The 27,481-nt window shown below is 67.2% G+C and overlaps 3 protein-coding genes across 9 annotated transcripts; 1 reads left to right on the top strand and 2 right to left on the bottom strand.

Annotated features, from left to right (window-relative positions):
* Nucleotides 1–298: 298 nt before the first annotated feature.
* On the bottom strand, nt 299–2,169 carry SOX18 (SRY-box transcription factor 18). Its single transcript, XM_060122930.1, has 2 exons — nt 1,717–2,169; nt 299–1,571 (listed from the first exon to the last, which is right to left on the bottom strand). Exons 1-2 carry the CDS (start codon nt 2,072–2,074, stop codon nt 766–768), a joined length of 1,164 nt encoding a protein of 387 aa, XP_059978913.1. The 5' UTR covers nt 2,075–2,169; the 3' UTR covers nt 299–765.
* On the top strand, nt 713–19,649 carry TCEA2 (transcription elongation factor A2). Of its 4 annotated transcripts, XM_060122927.1 has the most exons (10): nt 11,877–12,092; nt 14,920–14,982; nt 15,301–15,406; nt 16,290–16,380; nt 17,409–17,539; nt 17,775–17,831; nt 18,190–18,344; nt 18,414–18,560; nt 19,134–19,205; nt 19,426–19,649. In XM_060122927.1, exons 1-10 carry the CDS (start codon nt 12,021–12,023, stop codon nt 19,432–19,434), a joined length of 903 nt encoding a protein of 300 aa, XP_059978910.1. In that variant the 5' UTR covers nt 11,877–12,020; the 3' UTR covers nt 19,435–19,649. The 4 variants fall into 4 exon arrangements, with proteins under 4 accessions (XP_059978911.1, XP_059978909.1, XP_059978910.1 ...); XM_060122928.1 differs by lacking the exon at nt 11,877–12,092 and adding an exon at nt 713–930 and having other exon boundaries at nt 19,134–19,649; XM_060122926.1 differs by having other exon boundaries at nt 11,861–12,092; nt 19,134–19,649.
* Nucleotides 19,650–20,500: 851 nt separating this feature from the next.
* RGS19 (regulator of G protein signaling 19) lies at nt 20,501–26,481 on the bottom strand. Of its 4 annotated transcripts, XM_060123897.1 has the most exons (7): nt 25,851–26,413; nt 23,840–23,914; nt 23,248–23,345; nt 22,925–23,046; nt 21,713–21,787; nt 21,379–21,613; nt 20,501–21,306 (listed from the first exon to the last, which is right to left on the bottom strand). In XM_060123897.1, the coding sequence occupies exons 3-7, from the start codon at nt 23,275–23,277 to the stop codon at nt 21,115–21,117; spliced, it is 654 nt and encodes a 217-aa protein (XP_059979880.1). In that variant the 5' UTR covers nt 23,278–23,345; nt 23,840–23,914; nt 25,851–26,413; the 3' UTR covers nt 20,501–21,114. The 4 variants fall into 4 exon arrangements, with proteins under 4 accessions (XP_059979880.1, XP_059979879.1, XP_059979882.1 ...); XM_060123896.1 differs by lacking the exon at nt 23,840–23,914 and having other exon boundaries at nt 25,851–26,412; XM_060123899.1 differs by lacking the exons at nt 23,248–23,345; nt 23,840–23,914; nt 25,851–26,413 and adding an exon at nt 26,429–26,481.
* Between the last annotated feature and the right edge of the window lie 1,000 nt (nt 26,482–27,481).

Here is a 27,481-nt window from a genome sequence, read left to right as displayed (position 1 = left end):
ATGAGGATGGTGAAACCCGGGTGAGGGTGTGGAAGGAATTTCTGGGTGTAGTCTGACCGCTATGAGGCTTGAGTTAAAATGGGGGTTGGGGGGGTGGAGAGCTGGCAGGGTGGGGAGTGCCCACACCCCCTGCCTCCCATCGGCTGTCTGGGGTAGTGTCCTGGAAGGGTGGAGAAGTGCATGCTGTGGGGCCCAGCTGCGAGTCAGGCTCCCTGGACTTTGGAGGGAAGGGCACGCCCAGGGCCCCGGGGGGGGGGGGGACACTGCTCCCCACCCCCAGCGACCACAGACGCGGGAGTTCCGAGGAAAGGAGAGGCGCTTCGTGCTTTATTGTGGCCTCGCCTGGGGCACCCAGCTCCTGGCTCCTCCTTTACAGCAAACGAACGTTATTTAAAGAGCCCTTGCTACATTAGTGCTTTGCATCACTGAAACCCCTTGCAAGAAAAAGTTTAATTAAAAATTAAATATATTGTTTCATGTATATAAAAAAGGCAAAGTAAAAAATACAGCCTAGTTCTAGAAAATACACGGCAAGAAAAGGATTAGGCGCTTCAAAAACTTAGCCCTGGCAGGGCCAGCCCACACGTCCTAGGCCTGGGCTTCCCGGCCAAGCCCCGGGACGTGTGGGGACCGCCCCGTAGGGGCGCCCTCCGCCCGGCCAAGCCCCGGCGTTGCCGGTTCCTGCGGGGCTATGACGAGTAGCGGCAGCTCCGCCTGCGAGAGAGACAGAGCGGTGACACGGTGACACGCGGCGCCCCGGGCGGCCTAGCCTGAGATGCAGGCGCTGTAGTAGACAGCGGAGCTGGCGTCGGACAGCGCGGCGATCAGGCTGCTCTCCTCCGGGCAGGACATGGCGCGCGGGCCCAGCTTGGCCAGTGCCACGTGGTACGGGAGCCCGGCGGCGTCGGGGCGAGTCCGGCCGCAGTTGAGGTACTGGTCGAACTCGGTCAGGTCCACGTCGGCCCACAGGTCGGCGGCGGGCCCCAACGGCTCGGCGCCCTCCAGCGGCGGGGCCTCGGGCGGCGGCGACAGCGGGCCGGGATAGGGGCCTGGGCCGGGCACACCCGGGGCGCCGTAATAGAGGCCGCAGAGCGGCGCGGCGGGGGCGGGCGCGGTCCTGAGCGCCTCGGCCGAGGGCGCCCTGAAGCAGCCGCCCGGGTCCCGGGGCAGCTCGGCGGGGCCGTAGGGCGCACGGAAGGCCCGCAGCGCACAGTCCTCGGGCGCCGCGGGCGGAGGGAAGAAGGTGGCCTCGCCTGCCTCCAGGCCGTCCAGCGGCGAGCGCTCGGGCGTGGGCAGCCCCAGGCCGTCGAAATCGGCGCCCAGCGGCGGCAGCTCGCGGAAGGCCCGGGCCGGGCCGGTGGCCGCGGGAAAGGGCTCGGGCGGCGGCGGCGGCGGCGCCAAGCCTGGGAGCAGGAGGCCGGGCTCCAGACGCCGGGCCTTGCGCGCCTGCTTCTTGCGGCGCGGCCGGTACTTGTAGTTGGGGTGGTCGCGCAAGTGCTGCACGCGTAGGCGCTCCGCCTCCTCCACAAAGGGCCGCTTCTCCGCCGGGCTCAGCTCCTTCCACGCCTTGCCTGCGGGCCGCGGGCGCGGGTCAGCCGGGTGCCGTCGGGCGGGCAGGCGGACCGCCGAGCTCCGCGAGCGCCCTGGAGTGAGGTGCCCCCGCGCCCCGCCCGCCCCAACCCCCCACGTCCCCGCCCCCGCCCAGCAGCCACTCACCCAGCATCTTGCTGAGCACCGCGTTGTGCAGGTCTGGGTTCTGCTGCGCCAGCCGCTTGCGCTCGTCCTTCGCCCACACCATGAAGGCATTCATGGGCCGCCGGATGCGCGACTCGTCGGCCGCCTGGCGCTCCCCGCGGCCGGCCGGGCTGAGGCCATAGCGCCCCGGCTCGGGGCTGCGCGGCGGGCTGCGTGGCGGGCTGGGCGGCGAGGCGGGCGCGGCGGGCGCGGCGGGCGCGGCGGGGGCGGTGGGGAGGCCACGCGGCTCAGCGGCGGCCCCGGGGCCCGGGGCCCATGCACAGTCGCGGCGGGCGGGCGGGTCGTCCTGTGCGCCGTAGCCGGGCGGCGATCTCTGCATTCCAGCTGGGCGCGGCCTGGGCGGAACGGAGCGCGGGAGCGCGGAGGGTGGGCAGCGGGCACGTCGGGGTCGGACGCGTGGGGCGGGTGGGCGGCGGTAGGGACGGCGGTGGCCTCGCGCCGGGTGGGCGCCCAGATATAGCGGCGCGGGGCCAATGGGCGGCGTGGCGGCCGGGGCGGGGCGGGGCGGGGCGGGGCGGGCCCGGGCCGCCCCCTCCTCCCGGGGGCTCCCTTTCTTCTCGGCCCGGCCGGATTCCGCCTCTTCTGCGCGGCGCCCCCCGCACCCTCTGAAGGAGAGACCCCCTGAGTGGGAGAGGGTGGCTGATGTGACCCGAAGCTTGGCAGGGGGCGTCCTCTTGGGGGCTGTCAGGCTTTCAGAGACGAACCCACACACGCAACGAGTCAGAGCCCCCGGGGAGGAAGTGGGGAAGGCTGCCTCCCCAACCAGAGGCTGGCTCCAAGGGAAGGGCGCCTTGGGAAAAGCAACTTGTGTCTTGGGGGAGCTGCTCTGGATAACCCCGGGGCATCATGCTCGCCCACCCTCCACCCACACGTGGGACTTTCAGCGCTGAGGGCTTGGAGACCCTCCGCCAGCCCGGGCCTGTTCACGGGGTTAAAGGAGAAGACGGTCTCCGTGTCCCCCGCCCCACTCCCAGACCGACTGGGAACCGGGCCAGTCGCAGCTGAGTAAGGGGACGGAGAGCGTAGATGCCCCGGACCCATAGCAGAGCCGGAGGGGAGGGGTCCAGAGTGGGTGGAGCCCCGGGCCTCCTCTCCCTTCCCCGGGCCTGATGGGACCAGTAGTAGCTGGTTACCCAGCGGGCCAGACCAGCGCTGCAGCAAGAGAATGAGGCTGGACCTCGAGTTGGGGCAGATGGGGGGAAGAGGGGCCTTCCCCTGGGCCATCCGACCCCAGAGGGTTTCCAGAGGAGCTTCTAGCCTCCTTGCAGTCCCCTCCCACCCCATCAGCAGGGGATCTGGGCTGCAGACATTGAGGCGTCTTCCCCAGGGCAGGCTCCTTCCCTGCCCCTCCTGCTGAGGGTGGTTCTTTTGGGGCTGGGATGAGTTTTCCCTCCTGCACATCCATTCGTAGCTTGGGAGCTCTGTAGCCCCACTACCACATCAGGAGCCCCGCCCCATGTGCTGGGAGCTCCACGGTGCGTGCGTGACCATAGGTGTCGGTGACCCTGGGTCTGTGGCCAGACTCTGTGGCCAGAGCTTCTGGGTCCTCTGTCCCTGGTAGTCCCTCTAGGCCACAGTCAGTGCTTATGAGTGGGGTGGGTCCCCTGTGGGTCTGACAGCTCGCCCCAGCGGCTGCTCCGGAGCTGTCCCGGGGAGAGGTCAGCGTGCCCGCAGGGGTCCTCTGGGGGCCGCTGGGCGTGCACCCTGTCCCCAGGGCAGGTCCTGTGGTGTAGGCCTGGGTGGCTTCCAGATCTCCCAGGCCCTGGCACCTAATTCATGGACACTGACCCCATGCTGGGGCACTGGGGATAGTCAAGGTGGGTCCTCTTGGGTCTCGGGGGAAGACTGGCTTTTCCTGGGAGGCAGGCAAGAACGGGGGGCCTGGGGGTGGACGGGTGCACAGCCTCTCCCAGTGCTGCCAGCTCCCCTTTGACCAGTGTAGGTGGGTGGACTGGGCAGCCTGCAGGGGTTGGTGGGGAGAGATGTGTGAGGAACGCTCCAGGCTGAAGGATGGGTCCAAGGGGCCAGCACTCGACAGGCCTCTCCCTGCAGCCTTCTGAGTGTGGTCTGGGTCACCAGGGCCTGGCTCAGCCTGGGCAGCGGTGGGTCTGGGATTATCATCACTGGGCTTGGGAAGGAGGCTTCCAGGTTCCTCTGCTCAAGCGCCCTACCTTGGGACGGACTTTGGGCTCCCCTAGGGCCTGCCTGGCCCCCGCAGCCCCTGACAGCTGAGTTGCTCAAGCTGCTGGGAGCGCAGTGGCCACAGTGCCCAGAATTACCTCACCACCAGGGCCCACCCCCCAGGATGGCCGCTTCTCCTGGCGCCAGCCAGTGGCCCTCCCTCTTGGCTGGGCTGTGGAACTCAGGTGTCCGGCTGTCACGTCCTGTGGGCCAGGGCTGGGCAAGGCAAGGGGAGCGTCTCCTGGGGTAACCACCCACCTCCTGGGGGTCAGGCTACCCTTCCCTGTGTGCTGCCCGGCAGGCACAGGGCGGTGGCTCTGGCCCGTGGTCTAGTTGGGGAGACAGAGGGGTGGGAGCCGCAGGCAGGGTGGCCTTGACCTTGGAGCCTCGGGGCGGGGGGTTCCCCCTGGGGCTGTAGGAGGGCCGGCGTGGGTGTGGCCAGTTGTGCATCCAAGGTGTGTGTCTGTGCATCTGTGTGCGGTCTGTGTGTTCGTGTCTGTCTGCCTGGGTGTGGGGGTGAGGCTGGACTCTGCCATGGGGACATGGGGCCCCGCGGGGAGTAGAGTGGAGGTTTGGCCCTGGACACCCACCAAGGGAGGGGTTCCCCAAGACTTCTCTGGCTACCAAGCTGTGGCCCCTGATCCATCCACAGTCTGGGGGCGTTCCTACGTCTCCAGGGCCCCCCTCAGGCTGGCCTCGTCCAGGTCTGCTGCCACCCACCCTTGGGGGGCCCTGTCTGCAGCCGGCATCTCCCCAGACAGAAGGTGGGAGGGCGGGCAAGCTTGCTCTGTGAGCGGGGTCTGGCCTGGGCGTCCAGTGGACACTGCCTTCCTGGCCCTCCGCCCGCTCCCTCCCTCAGCCTGGACTGGACCCCTAGGCTCTGGTCGAAGCCTGCAAGGGATGCTGGGTAATCCGCTCGGTGGCTCTGAGTGGGGGCTTGGCTGGGCCCTGGGGGTGGCGGACCTCCCAGGCGCTGCTGCCCGGGGCATAGACCTCACAGGCTCCCAGCCGCCCAGGCCTGGCTAATGCAGGGGCAGAAGCAGGGGCTGGGACCAATTACTGAGTCCGGTGGGGCAGGACCCTCCTGCTCCCAGAGGGCGGGAGTGGGGTCCCCGTCAGACGCTCATCCAGGTGGAGAGGTCTCTGGTCTCCTGACACCTCGGCTTTGGAGCCAGGCCGCCCAGTTCAGACCCTTCCCTGTGGTCCTGGAGACCAGGGCTCCAGGACTGGCCCGGAGCCTCCGGCTTGTTCTTGCGGCTGCTCCAAAGGCTGGAGGCGGGTGGGGACGGGGGTGGCCTCTGGGGAGGGCACCCGATGGCCTAGAACCCAGTGGGCACACGCCCAGCGGCAGGCCTGGTCCTGGAGGACCCTGGGGCTCAGGCCTGGGGCTGCAGGCTCGCCCCACCCATGCTTTCCTGCTCAGCCCTGGGGTGCCGGGCGCAGTGTGCAGAGGGCCACGGGGCTATGAGGGAGCTGACACGGTGCTCACGCTTGCAGGGCAGTGCTCTCAGGAGTGCTGGGGTCAGTGCACGGTTTGCCACCGTCGTGGGACCTGGGAGTCCCAGAAGAGCTGGGCGCTGCGGGAACTAGGGTGTCAGTGTGCTCGTCGGGTGCCCCGTGGGCCTCTTGGGCGTGTGGAGAGAATGGTACCATTGCAGGTCCAGGGCTGTCGCGCAGGGGTCGGGCGCGCCCCTGAGTGCTTTGGGCCAGCAGGAACAAATGGGGGGGGGCTTCTCTGGGTTGAAGGGGCCTTGTGGGTGGGGGGGTGCTGAATGCAGCGTGTGTGAGGAGGACCCCGTGACGGTGGCTTCAGGGGGGCAGGCGGGCTGTGGGCAGTTGGCTTAGGTCGCTTTTGTGGGCGTCCCAGGTGTTGGGGTCGTGAAGAGGCGTTTCCGAATGCCGGGCTGCTGTGAGGGAGGGGAGTCGGGGTGCTGAGCCCGGCGAGCCCTGGGGCACCGCGGCCACGCTCGTCATCCAGCGACCTGCGTCCCGTGTGGGCCCCAATTGGTGCTCAGCGGGGGCTCCGTGGGAAGCTGGGGCGGGGGCCCAGGCCCCACTTGGTTTCCACGGCAACAGCAGGGAGGAGCCAGGAAACACCAGCTCAGGAAGGAAGGCCGCAGCTGAGAGGAGGGCCAGCCTGTTTGAGCAGGCGCCAGACACTCTGTCTGTCCAGTTGTCCGGCCCAGCTGGCCAGCCAGGCCCCGTGTTCCTGCCTTTGGGTCCACCCCCATATGCCTCTCAGTCCGGGCCCCGGGCAGCCTCTGGGAAGGCTGTCTTTGCTCAGACCTCGGTGACCCCGGCCCCAGTTCTCCAGGGATGGTGCCCTGGTCCCCCTCAGGGGCTCTTGGTGGGGCAGAGATGGGGCTCTCTGCGTGTCCTGCCTGGGGGACTGTGTGTTGACACACTTGTGTATCCCGGGCTCCCACCCCGACTGCCCTGCCCTGGGCTGGCCTGGCTCGTCTTCTCGCCTACTGGGCTCTGGTGGCCGTTCTCATTGGCCCTGGGAAGCATGGGAAGAAGGGGCGGAGCCCCCCAGGTGGTCGGTCACTGGCCCACGGGGCCTGGTGGGCACGGCAGCTGTGAGTTTCTTTTCGGCTGTTGCCCTGGCTTTGGTGACAAATGGCTTTGATGGTCCAACCGGTTGGGGCTGCCAGCTGGCCGGGGGGCAGCCTGCGTTCCTGGGGACCATCTGCCCCTTCCTGCTCAGGGGCAGGAGCCATCCACTCATCCGTCCATCGATCGGTTATTGACCCCACCGTGGGTCAGGCCTTGTTCCAGGAGATAGGGCTTTAGCAGCGGAACAAAGCAGCCCCAAGCCCTGCTTGTGGGGAGTTTCCGCTCTGTTGGAGAGGGCGCCGATCAACAAATCCACAAACAAGTCAGAATCCGGAGCGCCAGGCTGTGGAGGAGAGAGGGGTGCTCACTGCCTGCCCATTCGGGAGGTGACTGTGGAGCCAACCCTGAAGGAAACATGTGAAAGCAATGAGGGCACGCGTGGGGAAGAGTCTTCTGTGCGGAGGAAACAGCACATGCAAAGGCCCTGGGGCAGGGACCTGTGCTGGAGAGGGAACCGGGCGTGTGGGGCCTGGGAGGGCCTCGCTTTCTTATCTGAAGGAGACTTGGCGGCTTGGGAGGGTTTTGAGCAGAGGAGGGGTGTGACCTGGCTTGGCTTTCCACAGCTGCTGTGTGGAGATGGGCCTTGCAGGCAGAAGGATGGACTCACCAACTCACCACTAGGAGAGAAGGGCAGGGGTCTGCTGTGGGAGTGGGGCTGGCCAAGGTCACCTCCCAAGGCCTGGCTCCTCGGCCCCCAGTCTGCCTCTCCCAGGAGTTTCCTTTGTCTCCCTCCACCAGGGCAGGGCTGGTGTGCCTGAACTGCCAGGAGGCACTGCCTTGGGGACCCCTGTGAGTCAGACCCCCTGCTTTCACCGGAGCCCCTGACCCTGCGGCTGCTGGGGCCCCTGTGGAGGGGGAGGGTGGGGTGGCCGCCAGGCTGGCGGGCTGGCAGGGCAGGGAGGGCGGTGTTTCTGGGAATTGTGTGGGGGAAGCGCATTGTTAGAGCGAGCCTGGAGCAGGCCGCCAGGGCCGGCTGCTGCTGGCCTCTGGGGGATGCCTCCTGCCTCCCCCAAAGTTCTGCCTCTGGGGGAGGGAGCTGGGCCTGGGCCAAGGCTGTGGGCTGGGCTGGGGACTTTCCGCGAGAGGCTGCTGGGGGCAGCGGTTCTTCCCATTCTGCAGACTGGGAGACCGAGGCCCAGAGAGGGGGCGGCTGGATGGGGTTGGCTGGGGTCTGAGCTCCACAGAGCCCCTGTGGTGGGGAACTGCAGCCCCCAGGGTGGGCTGGAGGGTCTGACGAAATAGGGTACGGAAACAGCTGGGTGCCTGTGTGGGGGAGAGCTGCCGACAGGGTGACCGGGGAGGGGTGGGGGCTTCTGGGGCTGAGAGATCTCCCCGCCCCACCCCCGTGGCCATGGGGAGACGGGGAGCGGTCTCCGTGTGAGTTTGGCGGCACTGGCCTTCCCACCGAGGCCCCTGCCCCAGCCAGAAGGGAAGCACAGATTCGACCTGCTGGGGTCATGGCCGGCTTTGGGCGGGCAAGTGGTGGGGGACACAAATAGAAAAATTAATGGCCTGAGCTTCCGATGTTTCCGTGCACTGAGGACGGGGGAGGGGCAGGCCTCTGGGCCAAAGGTGCAGCACGTCTCTTGGGGGATGGACCCTGGACGCGTTGTTGGGATATCCCCAGACCCCTGTCAGGGCTGTGTCTGCCCCCTCAGAGCCCCCAGGACAGGGCCAGGCTCCCTACGTCGCAGGACTCCTGAGGGCAGACCCATGTATCTCTCGCCATAAAGGGGTCAGGCGTGGAAGACCCCTGCAGGAGGGGACACAGCCCTAAGGGGGAGCTGGGGGGTCAGCCCCAGGGTGGGGGCAGGAACGGGGCTTCTACTAGGCGCTTCCCTGGGGACCATCGCGGGGACGGAGGGAGGCCCCCTGGCGGTGGACTGGTGGGGTGTCCAGGAGGGCATCCTGGAGTAAGGGGGCTGGGTGGGTCTGGGAAGGTGAGCTCGTCTGTCCCCCACCCTTGGGGGCTCTGTCCCTGCTCCTTGCTGATTCCTCTTCACCTCTGACCTCTAATCAGGAGCCGTGCCCCCACCCCACCCCTGCTCATGGCTCACAGTCTCCAGACACGGCCTGGTACCTCTTTGTTGGGTGCCCCTGGCCCTCAGCTCTCCATGCCCCACTCCTGCCCCTCCTGGGCCCGTCTCAGGAGGAAGTGGAGGGGCTGGGGGTCGTGGGGACGGGGCCCCACCTGATTCTAGGAAGGTCTGTGTGTCAGGGCTGCAGCCCAGAGTAGCAGGCAAGTTGGTCCCGGGCTGGCCTCTCACGGGGTGGGGGGGTGGGTGTTTTTGGGGCTCCCCTGCTTGGGGGTGGCCAGAAGGTGAAGGTGTAAGTTCTTTCCAGCTCCCCCCAGGGTGCCACGTTCCTTCCGTTACCCAGTAGGTGTCTGGGGGCTGGGATGCAGCAGAGGGTGGAACTCAGGCCTGGTTCTTCTGGCCGACGGAGCAGTCGGGGGAGACAGACGCCTCACAGCCCCTGTGCGTGTGACTTGTACTGTGCCCAGCGTGCACACACGTGGGCAGCTTCACGCATCCCCCCCACGTGACTCGGGTGGTATGCCAACTCCCTGGATGCAGCAAAGAGGACGTGGGGTCTGGAGCCCCGGTGGGCACCCTGTCGTGGGTACAGCCAGGCTCGCCGTCCTGATGTCACCCTACAGGCACCGCTTTCTGAGGGCGCGGGGGGGTCTGGGGGCCCAGGCAGCTTGTTGGGGCACGTTCCTTGGAGGAAGAAGTTCCCAAGTTTGGGTAGGGTCCGAGGGGTCTCGGGAGGGCCGTAACTGACCTGAGCAAGGTTCTGGGGGGTGTGAATTCATGAGGGGCCCTGGGACCAGGGACTTCCAAGGTGGGGAGTCGGGGGTTTTGGGGTTGGTCAGTCAGTGCTACCCTGGCCAGGGTGGGACCCACCGACAGACCCCACACGTGAGGGTCACTCTCCAGGACCAAACACAGCCCCACCCGGGCTGCTTCGAGGCTGTGGCCAGAACCAACTGGACCTCCTGGGGGGTGGGGGAGGGTGGTGGCCACCCGGCCCGCAGGCCGTCTGTGGCTCACTCCTGCCACCTAGCGGCCTCTTCTCATTGTGGGACCTGCAGGACACAAGGCGGGTCACCCGGCCCGGACACTGCGTGGGGGTGGCTTCCACGTTGGACTGCACCGTGTCAGGGCTCAGGGCTCCCGTGACGGGGCGAAGGGCCGTGGGCCGCAGGTCCCCAGCTGCGAAGCACCCCACCTCCCCTGCCACGCACCCCCGCCTGCCTGTCCACTCCCCCTTCCCCATCACCTGCCCTGCCCGGGCCAGGCTCCCCAGGCTGGGCCCTCCTCCCGCAGGACGCCCCGCCTCCTGGCCACTCTTCTCGAGCGCCATGGCGTCTTGGTCTCCCTTTGTCTGCAGCCTCGGTGGCCTTAGTCGAGAGCTTCTGAGACGTGTCAGGCCCCTGAGGAGCTGTCTCTGTGGCCCTTGCCGGAAGCTCCAGAGGTAGAGACCACCTGGCTTCTCACGAAAGAGGCCGAGGGCCTGAGGTGGGCGGTCTGGGTTTTGCACTGGCTGAACCGGGGCAGGGCCTTGGTGCTCAGCTGACAGCCCCTCCTCGCCTCCCTGTCCTCGCTTTGGTGCCCCATCGCAGGGCAGCGCACAAAGTAAGCCCACGGGGTTACCATGGAAACCAATTCCACTGAAACACAGTTACCGAATTATTTTCTAAAATGTGTGATATAGAACCTAAGTGCTTCTCTATCGCTGCAGCTCCCGGCAGTGACAGCAGTGAGCGTCGGCAGGACGCTGGGGTATCAGCAGGGTGGCTGTGACACAAGGTGACTCCAGTTTGTGCTGTGGTCAGTCCCAGCCCTGCTGCGGGACCGTACGTGTCCCCTAGAGAGCAATGCAGAGGCGACCGGGAGTCTTTCCCACTAGTCTTTCTGCCAGGGGGTTGGTTCCTGACCCGCAGGTTGACACCCTGTCCTATTCTCCCTCCCACCCGACCCAGTCCCCCTCCTCAGCTCCCAGACCTGCCCTGTCTCCATCTCTGCCCACCCCCACCTCCCCAGGTTGGTCCCTGTCCCGCGGCCGCCTCTGTCCCTCTCGGCAGCTTGGATCCGGTCACAGGGGCTGAGGTACAAACTCTGCAGCCTTGGAATACAGTCCCCAAGCCCCTGCTCTCCTCTGTGTGCCCAGTGTTCAGTGTCTACCCGGCTGGCTCTGCCACTTGAGGAGAAAGGACAAAACCCCAGGGCCCCACCCCTGGGGGACAAGGGGCAGGGCCCTTCCTTCTTAACCAGCTTCTAGGTCATGCTTTAGAGTCTCTGTGGCTTGAAACATCCAACCCAGTCCCACACATAGAAGCCTCCCTCACTCAAAGCCAGGACAGAGGAGGCTGCCCAGCTAGGCCTCCCCAACAGGCAAAGTTAAGCTGATTCGAGGACTGACAGGAGGAAATTCCTCCTCCAAGCACCACGACAGGGCATCCTGAGATGCTGAGCTCAGCCATGGCTTCTGACAAAGGCTAGAGCACAGGGGAGAGCGTGTCAACCACACGGTCAGCAGGCAGCAAAGCACTCAGCCTCTCCCCTCTGGAGTGGGCGGGTGTATCTCCGAGAAACCTCAAAGCAGCTTCCGGTCCCTAAGATTACAGTCAGAAAGGTGAGCGTCGGGAGAGGCCTCTCAGAAGCATCACCTGGGCTGCCAAGAAGGGCTCGTGCCAGACAGTCCAACCCTGGCAGAGGCACCAGTTGAGGCAGGGTCTGGGCCATCAGCACAGCCCGCAGGAGTAGGTCACTGTTACGGAGCCAGCCTCGAGGCCAGTCCCCATCTGATTTCTCCGCAGGGCAAAGGAGGACAAAGTGCTGAGGGTTGGGGGTGGGCATGCAGAAACCCCGGAAAACCAGCCTGAGACCCTCCCCCCCTTGACCATGCTCCGAGGGTCCCCGAGGCCACAATCCCGGCCAGAGCGCTCAGGAGGTCGGGCAGCGGCCCCGGGACAGCGGAAGGTGGCGGAGGAGGGCTCATGGGGCGGGGAGAGGGGACGGACCCCAGCGTGCCTTTGCGGCCCCGCGCAGTCGGACCTTGGCCGCCCCCGCGAGGTGTTGGGAGGAAAGCGCGGGTTCGGCGCCGCGGCCCCCACGCACGGCCGCGCCCCGCGCGGCCGCAGCGCCCTCCGCCGGCTAACCGGTCCACTGGCGGCTGCCCGCGTAAGGACTACACTTCCTAGGATGCCCTGCGCGCCCCCTGGCTCCTGGGAGTTGTGGTCCGGGGCAGGGCGGGTGCGCGCGTGGCGGGCGGGCGCGAGAACTACGTATCCCAAGATGCAGCGCGGTGCCGCGGGGGCCGGAGGTTTGAACGGAGGGTCTCCCGCCCGTGGCGGGGCTGCGTCTGCTGCGGCGGGTGCGGGAGGCTGCGGCGGCCGGGGCCGGGGTCCGGGCCGGGAGGCCGAGGCTGGCGCGGCGGGCGCTGGGGGCGGTGCCCCCGAGGCGATGATGGGCAAGGAGGAGGAGATTGCGCGGATCGCCCGGAGGCTGGACAAGATGGTGACCAAGAAGAGCGCGGTGAGGGGCGCGGGCCGCCAGGACCCCGGGACCCCCGTCCCGCCGAGCCCCCGCCGAGCCTGCCGAGCCCCCGTCAGGGCCGCGGCGACCACCCGAGGGGCAGGACGAGACTCCGCCCCGGGAGAGACTCCCGGGACACGGGGAGACCCCCGCCGGAGGCCGAGACCCCCGCCCTGGGCCAGCCCTGCCCTTCACCTCGCACCCACGGCAGAGGCCGCGATCCGGTCTGAACCTTGTCCCGGGAGCCAGCCGCTCTGGACTCAAACCCAAACTGCCAGACTGAGACCCCGCAGGCCTGGGATCCGCCCGCTTCCTCCCCTCACTCCGGAGCCCCTCGGGAGGCCGGGCCGGCGGAGACCCTCCTCGGCCCAGTCCCTCCAGGCCCTGCGGAAGCCCCGGCCCGTGCAGCCCTGGCTGGCCGCCCCCCCACCCCCGTCTTCCTCCTCCCCAGCCGGGGCATCCTCGAAGTCCTCCAGAACTCCCCGCCGAGCCCCATCCCCGACTCAGAGCCCTCTGTCCCACCCTGGGTCTCCCACACCCATTCTCCGCCTTCGAGAGTTTGGAGTGTGAGAGTGGACCCCCTTCTCCCCTGGAGCTACAGCGCCCCCCTACCTCTGCCGGGCCTGGGGCTGCGGCCCCCATCATCTCATTTTCACCGGCCAGCCGGCCAGAGGCCTTTCTTGTCTGGGAGGCCCTTTTTTTCCTTGTCTGTTCAGTCCTCCAAGAACCGGGTTGCCCTAATAAATCCTTTCCCTTCCTTAGCCAGGGCTCAGCCAGCAGCTACTGGGGAGTGGGTAGATGCGTAGGCACCCTTGGGAAAGAGCCCTAGGAAGCCCTCAGCCTGGCCTGGGAATACCCGGGCGCAGGACTCCCCCCGACCCCCGCGACCAGCTGGCCGGCTTCTGTCGTCCCTCGGCCAGTGAGCCTCTGGGGAAGGCTGTGCCCGGTCTCGGGCTGGTGGCGGTAGGGGGCGGACAGCACATGGGGCTTCAGTTTCAGGCCCCTCTCAACTTTGGACCTTGGTGATCTGGGTATCCTCGCAGGGAGCATCTTTGGTGGGTGGTACCTGCCTCTAGGGAGTGGAGAGGAGTCCTGCCGGCTCCCTGAGAGGCTCAATAAACGCGACCAGCTCTCCCCAGACTGAGCTCCTGGGGCGGGGCCGAGGGGTGGTGGGGGCCGTGAGGGAGGGTCAGCTGGGGTCTTGAGATGCCTGCCGCACCACCCCAGGGCTGTGTGCCTGTACTGGTGGTTTGGGGGTGACTTTTGGGCTGAGCAGGGTTGAGTCTGGGTCTTTGGACAGGGTTCTCCCCCGGGGCTGGGAAGGGGGCTGGCTCCCACGCTTTCATTCATCCGTCGAGCAGCAGCGCCTGCCCCAAAGCCCGCATGATGCTCTCACCCCTGGGGCTGTGGGCAGCACAGAGCAGGGATGTGGGAACGTCTATGGCTGTTTCCAGAGATGACCAGAGAAAGAAGCTGCTTCCCCTCTGAAGGAGACAAAATAAATGCGCCCCAGCTGGGGGCAGAGATGGGCCACGGAACCCACGGAGGGCTGGGTCGGGCCAGGCAGGACGGGGGCAGGGGGCATCAAGGTGGAGCACCGCATGGATGGAAGCCCAGGGGAGAATGAGGAGGGGGGACAGGTGTGGACTGGGAAGGGGGCTAGGGGGCTTGGGGCGCCATGGAGTGGGGGGTGAGAGCTAGCAGAGGCTCCTGGTGGGTCCCAGTGCCTTTGAGGCCCCTTGGGGGAGTTGGGGGCCGTGACTGGGAATCACGTTTATGCCCCTCTGGTCCGGAGGCCACAGAAAGCTGGCGTTCTGCAGCCCGGGGCTCCGTTTGGGGGAAGATGATTGATCGCCGAGTGGCGCTGTGCCCTCGGTTCTGGTGACCATTTGTCCCCTCTGAGGAGCTGACTACAGGGCTCGACTCTGTAGCCCAAGGGGCAGGGCCCGCGGGGGTGGCGAGGGGGAAGCTGCAGCCTGAGCAGAGATGCCGCCCAGATCAGGGATGGGGCAGGCTCTGCCCCTCCCACGGCCAGGCTGCGGGACATCTGAGGCTGTCGCCCCTTGGGTGGCTGCCTCCTTCATGTCGTGAGGGAGACACGCACACGTGAAACCACACCGGTGGGTTCCGTGAGCCTTCTGCGGAGGAAGGCGAGGCGGGGAGCGAACGGGGTGGCGCCGGGCTGCTTGCCGTCAGCGGGAGAGGCCTCGCCGAGAGTGTGTCATTTGCACAGAGCTTTGGAGGGAGAGTGGGGCAGGCGTGTCGCTGGCAGGGGGAGCAGCGGGTCCCGGGGCGGGCAGCTCGGCCCCCTGAGGGCCCTGGGGAGCTTCGTCTGCTGTGGAGCCGTGTGGCCCCTGTGTGTGCGGCTACGAGGAAGCAGATGTGGGCAGGGGTGCCGGACGGAGAAGGGAGGCGGGCTTCTGGCTCGGCCGTCCAGGCGAGGCGACGCGGCTGGAGGGAGTGAGCAGGGGGCGCGGGGCGCACGTGAGGGGAGCAGGGGTCCCTGAGGGCTTGGCCCCAGCAGGCGGCACTGAGGAGAGGCTGCCTGAGCCACGTGGGCGGGGGATGTGGGACCCGGCAGGTGCGGGCGCCGCCCCTGCTGGGGATGGGCTTCGGCCCTTTCCCCTGACGGCCCTTGGGGGCCCTGGGCTGGGGTTAAGTGCACAGCTGCTCCCTTCTCATGCCTGCCTTCCCTGGGCATCTGACCCCAGGTGGATCTCCAGACTGTCACTGCCTCGTGTTCCCCCAGCCCTCGTGTGCGGGAGGAGCTGAGCTTGCCCACTGAGACCTCAAAGTCATTTACGAGGGTCCTCCCTTCTCCTTCCAGGAGGGAGCCATGGACCTGCTGCGGGAACTGAAGGCCATGCCCGTCACGCTGCACCTGCTGCAGGTAGGGCCCCGTGTGCCCCGTCCCCCAGCTCCCAGGCACCTGGCAGAGCTTCCTGCTCCCCACCCCGGCCCTTGGCTGGCATGAATCCCTGCCTCTGAGGAGACTGTCCCTTGCCTTTCTCTGTTGCTCCACGAGACAGGGAGGGGCATTCAAGGGCAATCCGCTGTGTTCCTCGCGAGGTTCCTGCACATGGGGCAGTAACCGTCGGCGGGGGGCATCCACCTCCCCTCGCTGGTGCCCAGCTTGCCCTGTGGGAGTCACCGAGGGTCTGTGGGGAGGGTCTGACCGCTGCCCCCAGCCTGGCCGCTTGCCTTGCAGTCCACCCGCGTCGGCATGTCTGTCAACGCCCTGCGGAAGCAGAGCTCGGACGAGGAGGTCGTCACGCTGGCCAAGTCTCTCATCAAGTCCTGGAAGAAGCTCCTGGGTGCGGGTCAGGCAGCCTAGGCTGGACGTGGGGGCGAGGGGCACCCGAGACGCGCTGGCCCTTGGCAGACTGTGCTGTTCCCGAGCCAGGGCCACCTGGGATCCAGTCCAGGAAGCACTGGCTCGGGCTGGGAGGAGGGGGCTCCACGAGGAGCAAGGGGAGTTAAGGCTGCGCTGAGCCCTGGAGGGGGGCCTGGCAGAGCTGGGGGAGGTCGCCCAGGGGAGGAGTGTGGGGCAGTCAGAGGGCGGGGGGGAGGGGGGGCGAGGAGGGGGAGGAGGAGGAAGGGGCGTCTGGAGCCCCTCAGGGAACGGGCAGCCTCTTTCTAGGGACAGTGGGGCGACTGGGATGCCCCCACTGGACCCTGAGGTTCCCCTCCCTTCCCAGCCCCTCCTGGGCTCTGTCCAAGCCCTTGGGAAACAGAGCTGCATGTCCTGGGCTTCTCTCCAGTCCTGCGTGGCTGTTGGGCTGCGTGTTGGACAAGCGTATTTATTCTGGTGGCGTATGGGACGCTTCTCGTCCTGTGGGAAGGTCCCCAGTGCAGGCTGGGACTCCCTCGATGGCTCGCTCTGGGGCCGAGGCCCAGCTGGGGAGTGGCCATGCCCGGCCTGCCTGCGGTGACCAGCCTTTGTCCGAGTCCAGCCGTGCCATCCGTGAAGGCCATCACTCTGGGGGGGTTCTGTACTCAGGGAGACTTTTCAGGACCTTCCTTGGCTGCGGAGAGAGGACCGCAGTCGTTCGCAGGAGGCTGGGGCTGGAGGCAGGGTCCGATGTCCGCTGGCCGGGGCTGTGCCTCGGTGGTGGTCTGCCCCCCTCCCTGGCCCCGCCCTGCCCTCCGGGCCTGCCTTCTCCCAGCCAGCCCTCCCTTCTTTCCCGGCACATGTAGATGCTTCAGACGCCAAAGCCAGGGAGCGGAGGAGGGGCGGGCCTCTGCCCACATCGTCCTCCAAGGAGGCCTCCGAGGCCCAGGACCCCAGGTAGCACGTCTGGAAGGCAGACACACGCCCCGCCCATGGCCCCACTTTCTCGGCAGACCGGGGTGCGGATTTCCAGGGGCGCTGGGTGGGGGCGCTGAGGTCATCAGCCCTTTCAGCTCCTCGGAAGGGACTCTCCCCAGGGTCAGCCTCTTGCTGGACACTTTCCCTCCGGAGACTCCTCTGGGCCTTTTTAGCCCCAAGCATCTGAGGGGTGCACTCTGTCTGCCTGGCTGAGCGGGCCTGTGGGAGCCCGTTGCTCACGTCCCCGGATCCAGGCCCGGGCTAACTCTGGCTACCCACGTTGGCCTGGGGTCTCTGGCTGCCGCCCCCTCCCTCACCGGGGATGCCCCAGGCTGTGGCATGGTGCAGGCTTTGGGGCTACTGAGGCCTCCCTGCTCCTGCCGCCCCCGGGATGGGCTGTGGCTGAGAGGCTGCTCTGCCCTTGACCCCACTGGGCAGCAGTGGCCAAGGGCGAGGAAAAGCTGAGCTTTGGATTCACCGCATGGCTGTGCAGAGACGTGGGCTCATCTGCCCACCTGCACGTTTTAGTTTTCCTCCAGGAAGCCGCCTGCTTCCACTGGCTTCCGTGGAGGTCACAGGGTCACGAGATGCAGGGGTGTGAGAGGAGGGCCGTGGGTGGACAGAGCCTTGTGGGCAGGCAACCCATGGAGGGGGGTGCCCAGACCTCCACGGGGTGGGGCTGCCTGCATAGTGGTGCCTGGTCTTGAGTGATCCCTCGTCCCGTCTGCCTCCCCCTGACCTGGCAGTTTGCGTTGGGCAGTGTGGCCCCGTGTCCCAGGTCTCCCTGAGGGTGGGGATCCTGTCTGGGGGTGTGTCTCACCCAGTGATCCTCACTGCCTCTGGCCAGACCGCGTGGACGTGCTGGACCTGACTGTAGATGGGCAGGGTTCTGGGCCGCTGTCAGGGTGGAGCAGACGGGGTCTGGGGGCATCGTGGCTGTGACATTGGCTTTTCTGGGGACCGGCATCTCACGGAGGTGCACGTGGCCCGAGCGGGCCTCTCTCCAGCTGCAAGAGGCCAGAGCTGCCCAGGACGCCATCGACACCCAGGATCACCACGTTTCCTCCGGTGCCGGTCACCTGTGACGCCGTGCGCAACAAGTGTCGCGAGATGCTGACCGCTGCCCTGCAGACGGACCGTGAGTGCCTGGGCCGGGGCCACCCAGCACACCTCGGGGTCCTGGCTCCTGACACACGCTTGATTCCCAGGTGGCCTGGGCCCCACCTGCCTGTGGAGGCCTGAGTCCAACCCCGTGCTGCTGACCTTGGGGGTGGGGAGCCGGGGGTCTCTGGGGAGCAGGACGCCCGGATGCTGCGCAGGCTGAGGTGTGGGGGGGAGCCGGCAGGGCAGCTGGTCAGGGCTCCTTCTTGCAGATGACCACGTGGCTGTCGGTGCAGACTGCGAGCGCTTGTCGGCCCAGATCGAGGAATATATCCTTTGTGCAGCGGCTTGGGGGCTGCAGATCTGGAGGAACGGCAGGGCCAGCCAGGCTCAGCTCCCCTAGTGGCCACTGTCCTGCGCCTTCGCCAGGGGATTGGGCGGTCGGGTGGGCGTGCTCGTCTTGACCAGGGGGCTCCTCCCAGACCCTCTGGGGTCTGACCGGGCCTGCGGTGGGCCTGGGTCCCGGGCCTCCAGCCTGCATTTGGGTCTCAGCCGGGAAAGCGTCAGTTGTCGACGCCCACGTGTGGCTGGCTCTTGCAACACGCCTCGCGAAAGGCCCTGGCTGACCTGGGGGCAGGGGTGGAGGGCGGGGCATCGGCCTCCCTACGGCTCCTTAAACGTCCGCACGCATCTTCCGGGACGTGGGGAACACGGACATGAAGTACAAGAACCGTGTGCGCAGCCGCCTCTCCAACCTCAAGGACGCCAAGAACCCCAGCCTGCGGCGCAACGTGCTGTGCGGCGCCATCACGCCCCAACAGATCGCCGTGATGACCTCGGAGGTGAGCCCGTGGGGGCGCTGGGGGCTGCCCCTGGCGGGCCGCGGGCTAAGCACGCGCCCCTCGCCCCAGGAGATGGCCAGCGACGAGCTGAAGGAGATCCGCAAGGCCATGACCAAGGAGGCCATCCGCGAGCACCAGATGGCGCGCACGGGCGGCACGCAGACCGACCTGTTCACCTGCGGCAAGTGCAGGAAGAAGAACTGCACCTACACGCAGGTGAGCGTCGGCAGCCCTCCCGGAGCCCCGCCCCTCCTCGGAGCCGTCCGTGCCCCTGCTGTGCAGGCCGGATCCCCCTTGCGCCTGGACACGTGCGGTGTGAGTGGTGCTGGGACGGGGGTCCGACAACCTAGTCTCCGATGGGGCTGGGAGCTGCGGTCACCCTTGGGGCCTCCCCCTTGCCGAGGACCCCTGCTCCCCAGTAGGCAGTCTCGGGCGGTGGGTCCAGCCCGTTCGTTCTGGGGCACTGAAGTTTGGGAGCCCAGCCCCCCTGTGTTGCTGCTGGTGGGAGGATGGGTGCCTGGTGGTGGTAGCAGGACTCCGCTCAGAGTTGTGGAGGTGGGCCCCAAGAGATGTTGGGGGGCCCTGTAAGAGGAAAGCGGTTGGGGCGACTGCAAGGTGGGGGTTGCAGGGCAGCCTCAGCCCAGGTGACGTGAGGCCAGCGCGGCCTGAGGCCGTGGGGGGCGGGCTCCCCAGGTTGTGACTCCTGGGAAGTCCTGCTCCCTGGGGCCTCCAGCTGCAAGGGACTGAGGCCCTGGGGCTGGGCCCCTCCCACCGTGGCCCTCCCCACAGGTGCAGACCCGCAGCTCCGATGAGCCTATGACCACGTTCGTTGTCTGCAACGAGTGTGGAAACCGCTGGAAGGTAGGTGGGTGAGCCCAGGCCATCCATCCCCAGCCCTGTTCTCTGGAGGAGGGTGTCTCCAGCCTTTGTGGGGTCTGTGGTGTGAACTGGGGGATGGCCATGCCAGCCAGCCTCCTGGGAGCCTTGGAGATGGTGGATGGAGACCCCAGCCCTGCCTCCTGCCCTGGGGGGTCCTGCAGGCCCCGTGGCTGGATGGGCGCCTCTCACCTGTTTCTTGCAGTTCTGCTGAGCCCTGTGCATGTGTGCCTGCAGCCTCGGGCCACGGCCAGTGCTGGCCGTCGCCCTTTCCCCATCCTCTGCCAACAGATACAGCTTCTCTGGAGACCTGCCCTTTGCCCACCTGGCCTTCCTCAGAAGGCAGCACGCCCTGCCCCCCACCCTGCCTGCAGTGCACCTTTCCCCCTCTTACCCCCCAGTTATTAAATGTTTCTTTTTGCCACTGTTTTTTCCCTAGCCCTTGGTCCTGGTGGGCCATGTACAGGCCTGGGCTTCAAGCTGGGTCCCCCATCCCCTCATCTCTGGTTTGATCTCCCCGACCCCCGCCGCTGCGGGGACGGCCCACCTCCCTGGGGTCGGGTGACGCTGAGGCTTGGCCTGTTGGGACAGCACTGGAAGGAAGAGCCCGCTGGCTCTCAGAGGGGCCTGAGTGTACCCGTGGGAGGGGCAGGGCTGGGCCTGCATAGCACGAGGATCAGGTGGGGGGGGGGGCTGTGGGCGCACAGAGGAGCCGGGGTCTCACGACCTCTCCGGGCACCGCAGCTCACGGTCCAGGGATTATGGGCGGGAGGCTAAGTCTGGGCCCCACAGCCGTGCCTGCCTGCAACCCTTCAGGATGCCCCACTGCTCGTGGAAGCAGTGTGAATGGGGGTGGACCCCTGACCAGACCCTCTGCGCCCCGGTTGCAGCGTTGAATCGCTTTACCAAGCAGAACTCAGGGAACAGGGTGGCAAGTGTGTGCCTTGTGGGGCCTGTGAGACAGTACAGGTGACTGCCCGGCACCCGGGGTCTCGGGGAGGTCTCCCCCGTAAGTGTCCTGCCCTAGCCGGCCAGCCGCCGCCAGGGACCCTGCCTGCCCAGTGTCCCGTTGCGTTGTCACCCTTGGTGGCGCCCTCGCGTGGGGAGGGCTGAGCACAGCTGCCCGCTGAGGCTGTTCTCTGAGGGGTGGGGTTGGAGCAGAGCACAGGGGCCCGTCACTGAGCGTGCTGCTCCCCTGCTGGGGGTCGTGGCCCATTCCTCGTTCTCTGATTCCCCCGCAAACGTGGACGGAGGGGAGAGGCTTTTACTTGAAAAATATCTTCAATAATAAGATTCTGTTTTGGGGGGAAGAGGAGTGGAGTTAAATATGAAAACTTTGTTTTTGTTTTTTGATAAAACACACAGTGCCATGTTATTGGCTTAAACTCAATGAACATATAAAAGAAGCCGGGTCCTGCTGCCTTGAGCCTGGTTCTGAGGTCCTGGGTCTGATCCCGGGGTGCAGATGGCATCAGTTGGAGGTTTCCTCTTGTCACAAAACTAGACAGCACAGAGCTTCTGTTCTCCACCAAAGGCGCTTCTCAGGGGCCCCTGGGGCCCGGGGAGGAGGACCTTGTGGGTCCAGGATGCTTTCAGGGAGGGCGCCTCCTTTCACCAGGTGGGAACCCCAGCAGGAAGTGCTCAGTAGGGGTGGTGGTGCTGGAGGGGCTGCCTAGGCCCAGAGGCCCTCACGCCCGCCTCTCAGCTGGATCCTGGGGCGCTGGGTCCTCTGGGTGGGGAAGGGGGCTTCTGGCCTGCCCAGCACCTGGAGCTCCTGCCTGGGGCCGCCCGGGGCACTGGGCCCGGCGGGTGTGCCCGCACCGTGAAGCGCATTTGTGAAAGGAGTCTCTGCCCGCGGGAGGGGCCCCGCGTCCAGGCAGCCACGGTGGGCAGTCTAGGCCTCACTGGAGGATGTGGAGCGGCCCCGGAGGAGCAGGGCGCGGTAGGCGGGGGAGCTGAGGAAGCGGGGGTAGGAGTCTCGGTGCATCAGCGTGTAAATCTGCAGCTGCGCGTCGTCAAACGTGTGCGCCGACGGCTCCTGCATCTTCTTGTTGACGCCCTCCCGCACCCGGGAGTCCAGGCTCACCTGCGGGACAGGGGCCGCGGTCAGGGGCCCGGAGGCGCCCCCGCCCCCCACCCCGGTCCCCGCGCGGCGCACCTCCTTGGGGGACAAGATGGACACATAGTCCTCGTAGATGAGCCGCGCCTTCTCGTCCACCACGTGCTGGTTGGCCTCGGCCTTGAGCTCCTCGCAGGCCAGCCAGAAGAGCATGTTCTCCTCGCTGTACTCGGTGCGCAGGAACTCGCGGAACACGCTGCGGCCCGCTGGACTGTGCATTAGCTTGTCGAAGGACTGCGCCCAGCTCCGCACCTCCTCTGGGCTCGGCGTGGCACTGCGGGCACGGGCATCCGGGTATCGGCCACAGGCCGCGCCAGGCCCCCCCCCCCCCCCCCCCCGCCCCGCACCGCGCAGACCCGCGGCCGAGACTCACCAGGCTTCGCAGCTGGGGAGGGGCTGCAGCCTGCTCTCTCGGGAGGCCCGCCACGCTCGCCGCCGCTCCTCGTTCCTGCCGGCAGAGGGGACGGTGGCACTGCCCTCCGCGGCACGCGTGTGCGCGCAGAACGGTGGCCACACAGTGACACCGACACGCGTCTGTATGGGCACGAGGCCTAGGGGCTCTCAGCACACACGTGAACCCCCTGCAGGGTGGGTCGGCTCCTTTCCCGATCTCCGGTCCGGCCCTGGGCCCGTTGTCTTGCCTTTGGGGCTTCACAGGCCCCTCGGGTACCTCTCCCTCCCTGGCCTGACCTCGACCCCCACTGCTTTCTCCCAGAGACTCCGACTGATGGGGGAGAAAGCCCCCAGCCCGTGTGTCTGGCCCCTGACTCTCCCTCGGGGCCCTGCTTCTCTCCTTAGTTCCCGCCACAGCATCAGTGCTGGCTCCGCAGTCCACACCTCCAGCTGGACCTCTCCCCAGGGTCACTGAGACGGCTAACAGACACCTCAACCTCAAAGGTCCAGACAGAACTCAGCTCCCACCCTACCCCCACCCGCCAGACGCCAGACTCCTCACTCCTCGCTTGGCCCCCACGAGCCCTAACAGTTCTCGGCCTCATGTCTCTACCCCCAGGCGGTCCCTCTCCTGTTTCAGGCCTCAGTTGCTCACTGCTCAGCTGATCCCCCTTTGGGTCCCCTCAGCGCTGTCCACTCAACAGCCACGGGGTGGAAGCCCGAAAAGGGCCAGGCCTCTGCGAGGCACAAAAACCCCAACAGGTTCCCTACGCGCCTAGAAACCACATCCCCCCTGGAGGCCCCACGTCCACCCCCTGCACTGTCCCAGGGCCAGGTCTCTGCTTAAGGCTCCTCCACCTGACACAATGTGTAGGACCTGCTTTTGTTCTGCTGTAGGTCCCCAGGGCCAGTCTGGGCGGGCTTACAGTAGACACACGCGTGCGTGCGTACACACACACACGTGCACGTGCTGGCTAGGTGCCTGCATGTGGACACAACCTCGGCACACCAGCCATGAAAATCACACACACAGAGGGGCCTGGGCACTGGCCGCCGGTCACCAGACCCCTGGACGAGTGCTGTGGGCGGTGCCTCAAAAGCCCCCCGAGGGGCTGAGGAGTGGGGCCCTGGATCCCAGGTCTGCTCAGTGGCCCCTGCCCACCGGCACACGGTGCACCCCCGGCCCACGTACCAGGAGCAGCTGCAGCAGCAACACCAGCACAAGCAGCAGGGGTTGCGCCTGGGGGGAGCTGGGGGAGCCGCATCACGACTGGACATGGAGGGAGGCTGGTCCCCCTCCTCCGGCCCTGTGTGCTGGGGGAAGATGGGGCCGTGTCAGCCTTCAGGCAGAACCTGTGGGAACCACCTGCTCCCCCCCCCCCCCCCGCCTGCTGGGGGCCTGCTTGCTCCCGGCGGGGCGTGACCCTTCTGGCCTCCCAGGTGTCCAGGGGTCTCCCAACTCCTAGTCATGCCCCCAGCCCCCGAGGGACAGAGTCAGCGGTGGAGGTGGCCCACCTGCTTCTCAGCCTCAGGTGGGGTGGGCATGGGTGGGTGGAAGAGGTTGCCGGGGCTCCGTGGTACCTGCTCCAGGACCCTCACCACAGCCTGGGGCTCTGAGAAGAGAGGCCGGGACTCTCATGGAGGACCTGACACCGGTGGCAGCCTGCCCCCCTGAAGGGGTCCCGAGTCTCTCCCTCCTCCCGGAGGTGTCCCCCAGCCCCCTGCCCGGCCTCCCACCTCCAGACCGCTCTGCCCAGACCCTGACCCCCACTCCAGTCTACACTGTGGCTATGAGGGTATGTGGGGTCAGGAAGGAGGGGACCCCAGACAAGATCTCCACAGGAGGTTCTGGGACACCCCCATCTACTCGCTCCCTGGGAAGCCGGAAGCCAGGGTTCCTCTTTCTCGGTTTCCGGCTCCTGGCCCCTCCCAAGGGGGCTGGAGGCCCCCAGAGTCTGGGGCTACAAGGGCGGTGCATAGGGGTGGTGGTCAGACATTTAGACCCCCCATCCCAGCTCCCTCCATCCCAGGTTTTCCTCGGCTGCTGGGAGGTGGTGAGAGTTGCTCCCCACGAGGAGTCCGGATCAGCCCTGGGGAGGCTCCCCACCTGCTCCTGGGGACTCAGCAGGGGCAGCAGACCAGGCCTGCAGACAAGGAGGACTCGGGGCTGGGGCGGGGCGTCCTGAGCGTGCGGGAAGTGCAGCAGGCACCGGTGAGGACGGCCGAGAGCCGCCAGGGACCGCCACCGTCTCGGCCGGTCACTGGCCCGGCGCCCAGGGCCTCCCGGCCTCCCCTCCCCTCCCACCGCCCCCCCACAGGCTGCGGAAACCGCTGCGGCCCCAGGCCTGCCGCAGGGCAGGGCGGGCGCGCCGGGCGGCGGCGGAGGGGGATGGGGTGCGTCCTGCTCCCGGGCAGGTCGGAGCCGCGGGGTCCCTTCCGCTCGGCGTCGGGGCGCACCTTCCACGGTGCGGACGCGCGGGGGGCGCCGGAGCCCCATCCGGGTGAGCGGCCCCCGCGGGGAACCCGCGGACCCGAGCCGCGGGGGCGGCCAATCAGGGTCCAGGAGGCAGTTTTGAACGCCTCCCCACCTGCCTCCCAGTCTCTACCTCGGCCTGCGCCCACCTCGGCCCAGGCGAGGCGCCCCGCCCCACCCCCGGGGCCGGGGGCGCGCCCTGGCACGTCTGCCACGCGGACCTTCCTGAAACCCCGTCGCGAGGTGCTCAGGACTTGGTTTCAGTTTATTTTCTCATTGAATGATCATCCGCCCTGCTGCCCCCCATCCCTCAGCTCTTGGCCTTTTAATGTCTGTTTGGTCCATGTTGGCCTCGTGGGGTGTGCAATGGCAGAAGAGGAAAGTGGACGCTCTGGGATAGGCCCCGGGGCAGTCACCAGGCTAGGCAGCTCCTGCCTCCCAGCCACTGACCGGGTGCTGCGCTCAGAGGTGACAGCCCAGGATATGCACACCTGGGGCACCCCTGTCTCCAGAGCCTGGGCATGCGGAGGCCTCGGCCTTGACCCAAATCTGGGGGCCAGGTGTAGGGTCCCACGGGGCCTTGGCCACTTGGCCACCTGCCTGGCTTCCCCTGAGATCGCTGGGGGGGGACCCTCCAACTGGATCCCACTGGCTTCCAGCAAACAGATGGGGAAGAAGCAGCCCAACAGCATGCCTACCCTCAGGGGTCAAGTTTCTAGGGAAAGGAAGGGGTGTGGCAACCTCTGAGGTCTGGTAGCTGTACCCCAGACGGGCTGTGACTTCCCCAGGCAGAGCGGCTCTTCCTCCTCTGCACCCCCGCCCCCCCAGCACCCTGAAGACTGTACCCCTCTAGGCTGCCTTCTCCAACTCAGCTCTGACTTGGACGAGGGGACCTGCCTGAGGATGCAGGGCCCAGGTGCTGGGGCAGGAGAGGCAGGGGGAGAGGCCGTCCCTTCTGTCCTGGTTGCAGGCCCTGCACCTGGTCACCCATCCCTGGGCCTGGCTCCCTGCACCCTCCTCAGGCTGGCTGGGGCCACCTGTGCCCCTGGGGCACCTGCTCTCTTTCTTGGTGGGGGTACAGGGTCTGAACCAGGGTTCCCGCCCCTCATTCGGGCACGTGGGAGGGGGCTCCCTCCCCTACCCCAGCCCCTCCAGGCTTTGGTCCCTAAGTCTGGGATAGGAGAAGCTGGACAGGCAGCAAGTTTGGCCTCTGGGGACAGAGGCTCCCTTGGGAGCGGCTGCTGCTCTGCTCCACAGAAGGAAAAAGAACGTCCCCGAGCCCGCCCAGTCCAAAAAAAGAATAAGAAAATGTGACAATCCCAGGAAAAAAATGCCATAACCTTTGGGAGGGGGGTTGACAGAGGGGCTCCATTCCCTTCTTCTCACCCTCCTCAGCACCTTTCCTGTCTGCCGCGCCGCCCCCCTCCCCCGTAGGTAAGTCCCAGCCTGGCTCCTCCAAGGCAGGCCAGGTCTTTCCTAGCCCTGGTGACCCTCGCCACTGCCCACCTCTACAATGGTGGGGGCAACCCACTTCTCTCCCTCCCTCTCTCTCATGGTGGGGTTGGGCCTGGAGAAGTCTGCCCCTTCCTCCAGCTTCTGACGCCCCCACCCCAATCTCAAGGAACTCGCCGTGCGCCCCACTCACCAGCGACCCAAAGGCGAGGCAGGGGCGGGAGGGGCCAGGTTCGCTCTGGGCCCCACCCTGGCTGCCGAAGGGGCGTGTACTGCAGCAGCAGGACTCAAGTCAGACGGCAGGAGGTCCTCCTGCGCGTTCTGGAGCGAGGCTGGCGCCTGGAGCCCCCGATCGGCTCGGGCCGGGGGCGCAGCGCCTTCCCTGCGACTGGCAGGGATGAGTGGCTGCCAGACGCAACAGGGTGGGGGCGGGGGCAAACCGGGTGTCCCGCCTCGGCCCCTCCCCACAGGCTGAGGGGGGGCACGGGAGACGCGGAAACCTGGGTTCTTCCGGCCCCCCCCCCCGCTTTGAGCAATCACTTCCCCAGGCTTCGAGCTGCAGAAAAGGGGAACCCGGCTGCAACGGCCCCTCCCCCACGCGCGGGGACGGGCTCCAGTCCCGCCGCGGCCCAGGGTCCACGTGGACCCCGCGGCGGAGTCCTTGGGGCGCGGATTCCGGCGCCGGTTTCCGAGGCTCCCGCCCCGCACGGCCCCCGGGCCCTGGCCAGAGGGGCAGGGCCGCGGTCCTCGGCGCCGCGCGCGCGCACTCACCGGCCGCGCTCCCGAGCCACTCGCGCCGCAGCCGCCGGCCCGCGCGCTCCGAGGTCCGGCCGAATCGTCGGGGAGCGGGCGCAGGCGTCAGTGCGCAGGCGCCTCGGCCTCACTTCCCCAAAGCGCGGGGCCGGGACTTCCTCGCGCGGGCAGACGCCGGCCCGGCCCGCCCCGCCCGGCGCGCCCCGCCCCGCGTTCGGCCGGCTCCTCGCCCCACGCGCCCACTCCCCATCGCCCCGCGCGCAGGAGCGCGGCGCCTCCGTCCCCACCGTCGCTTAGGATGGCCTGTGCAGATGATGGGGCCTCTGGCCCCCCGGGGCGGCTGAGTTGGTACTGCGGCAGCTGGGGGTGTGGCCGTGCCCCAGCTCTGCTCGGCAGGGCCGGTCCAGCGTTGCCGTTACGGGGTGGGGTGGGGTGGAGGTTGTGGGGGGGGCGTCCCCCTAGGTTACTTGCCCCGCTCGAGGGAGAGGCCCCCTGGAAAGGACTGTCCCCCGTGGTCAGTCCCGGCCTGGCCCTAGCCTCTCTGGCACTGGGTGTCCTCACCTGTGAAATAGGGTTAAGGGCGCGCTGTCATCGTGCTGTAGGGGACTTCCCAAGGAAGGGGGTTCCTGGGCTTCGGTGCCAGTGATGCCGGGGGTACTGGTTCTTATATCCGGGGTCGCCAAATGTCCCTGTCTGCGGGGCCTGGCTGAGTCCCTTTCAACCCCTCCAGTTGCCCCCAGATGTTCTACAGTTTAAAGCCACACCTCCCCTTTGCCACGAATGCCCGTCCCTTCTCTTCGGACAACTCTCCTCGTATCTTATGACCTGGTATAGCTGTGAGTTAAATCCCTTATCCCAGCATGCTTTGGGCCAGTGTCTGGGGGGCCCTGACCCTGCTCTGGAAGTGGTCTGCAGTGTCTGAGTCCCCCTGGCCTGTGAGTTAAATCCCTCATCCCAGCATGCTTTGGGCCAGTGTCTGCGTGGCCCTGGCCCCCGACCGTAGGCAGCTCCTGTCCCCGGCGCCCAGGGCCCGCTCACAATCTTATGACCTGGTATAGCTGTGAGTTAAAT

Source organism: Lagenorhynchus albirostris, chromosome 15, assembly GCF_949774975.1.
Source record: "Lagenorhynchus albirostris chromosome 15, mLagAlb1.1, whole genome shotgun sequence".
NCBI classification, from domain to species: Eukaryota; Metazoa; Chordata; class Mammalia; order Artiodactyla; family Delphinidae; genus Lagenorhynchus; species Lagenorhynchus albirostris.
Note: the sequence above shows the minus strand (reverse complement) of the source record. Positions and strands in the feature narration are given on the sequence as shown.

What these genes read in the sequence shown, in the direction of transcription:
- RGS19 (XM_060123897.1), bottom strand. Translation starts at nt 23,277, where the DNA reads ATGCCCACCCCACCTGAGGCTGAGAAGCAG. An exon ending in TGCTGCTGCAGCTGCTCCTG is followed by an intron (nt 21,788 to 22,924) that starts GTACGTGGGCCG and finishes CTCTGCCGGCAG; the next exon opens with GAACGAGGAGCGGCGGCGAG. An exon ending in CTCCCCAGCTGCGAAGCCTG is followed by an intron (nt 21,614 to 21,712) that starts GTGAGTCTCGGC and finishes CCGTGCCCGCAG; the next exon opens with TGCCACGCCGAGCCCAGAGG.
- SOX18 (XM_060122930.1), bottom strand. Translation starts at nt 2,074, where the DNA reads ATGCAGAGATCGCCGCCCGGCTACGGCGCACAGGACGACCCGCCCGCC. An exon ending in GGTGCTCAGCAAGATGCTGG is followed by an intron (nt 1,572 to 1,716) that starts GTGAGTGGCTGC and finishes CGCGGCCCGCAG; the next exon opens with GCAAGGCGTGGAAGGAGCTG.
- TCEA2 (XM_060122926.1), top strand. Translation starts at nt 12,021, where the DNA reads ATGATGGGCAAGGAGGAGGAGATTGCGCGGATCGCCCGGAGGCTGGAC. An exon ending in TCACGCTGCACCTGCTGCAG is followed by an intron (nt 14,983 to 15,300) that starts GTAGGGCCCCGT and finishes CTTGCCTTGCAG; the next exon opens with TCCACCCGCGTCGGCATGTC. An exon ending in TCCGAGGCCCAGGACCCCAG is followed by an intron (nt 16,381 to 17,408) that starts GTAGCACGTCTG and finishes GCCTCTCTCCAG; the next exon opens with CTGCAAGAGGCCAGAGCTGC.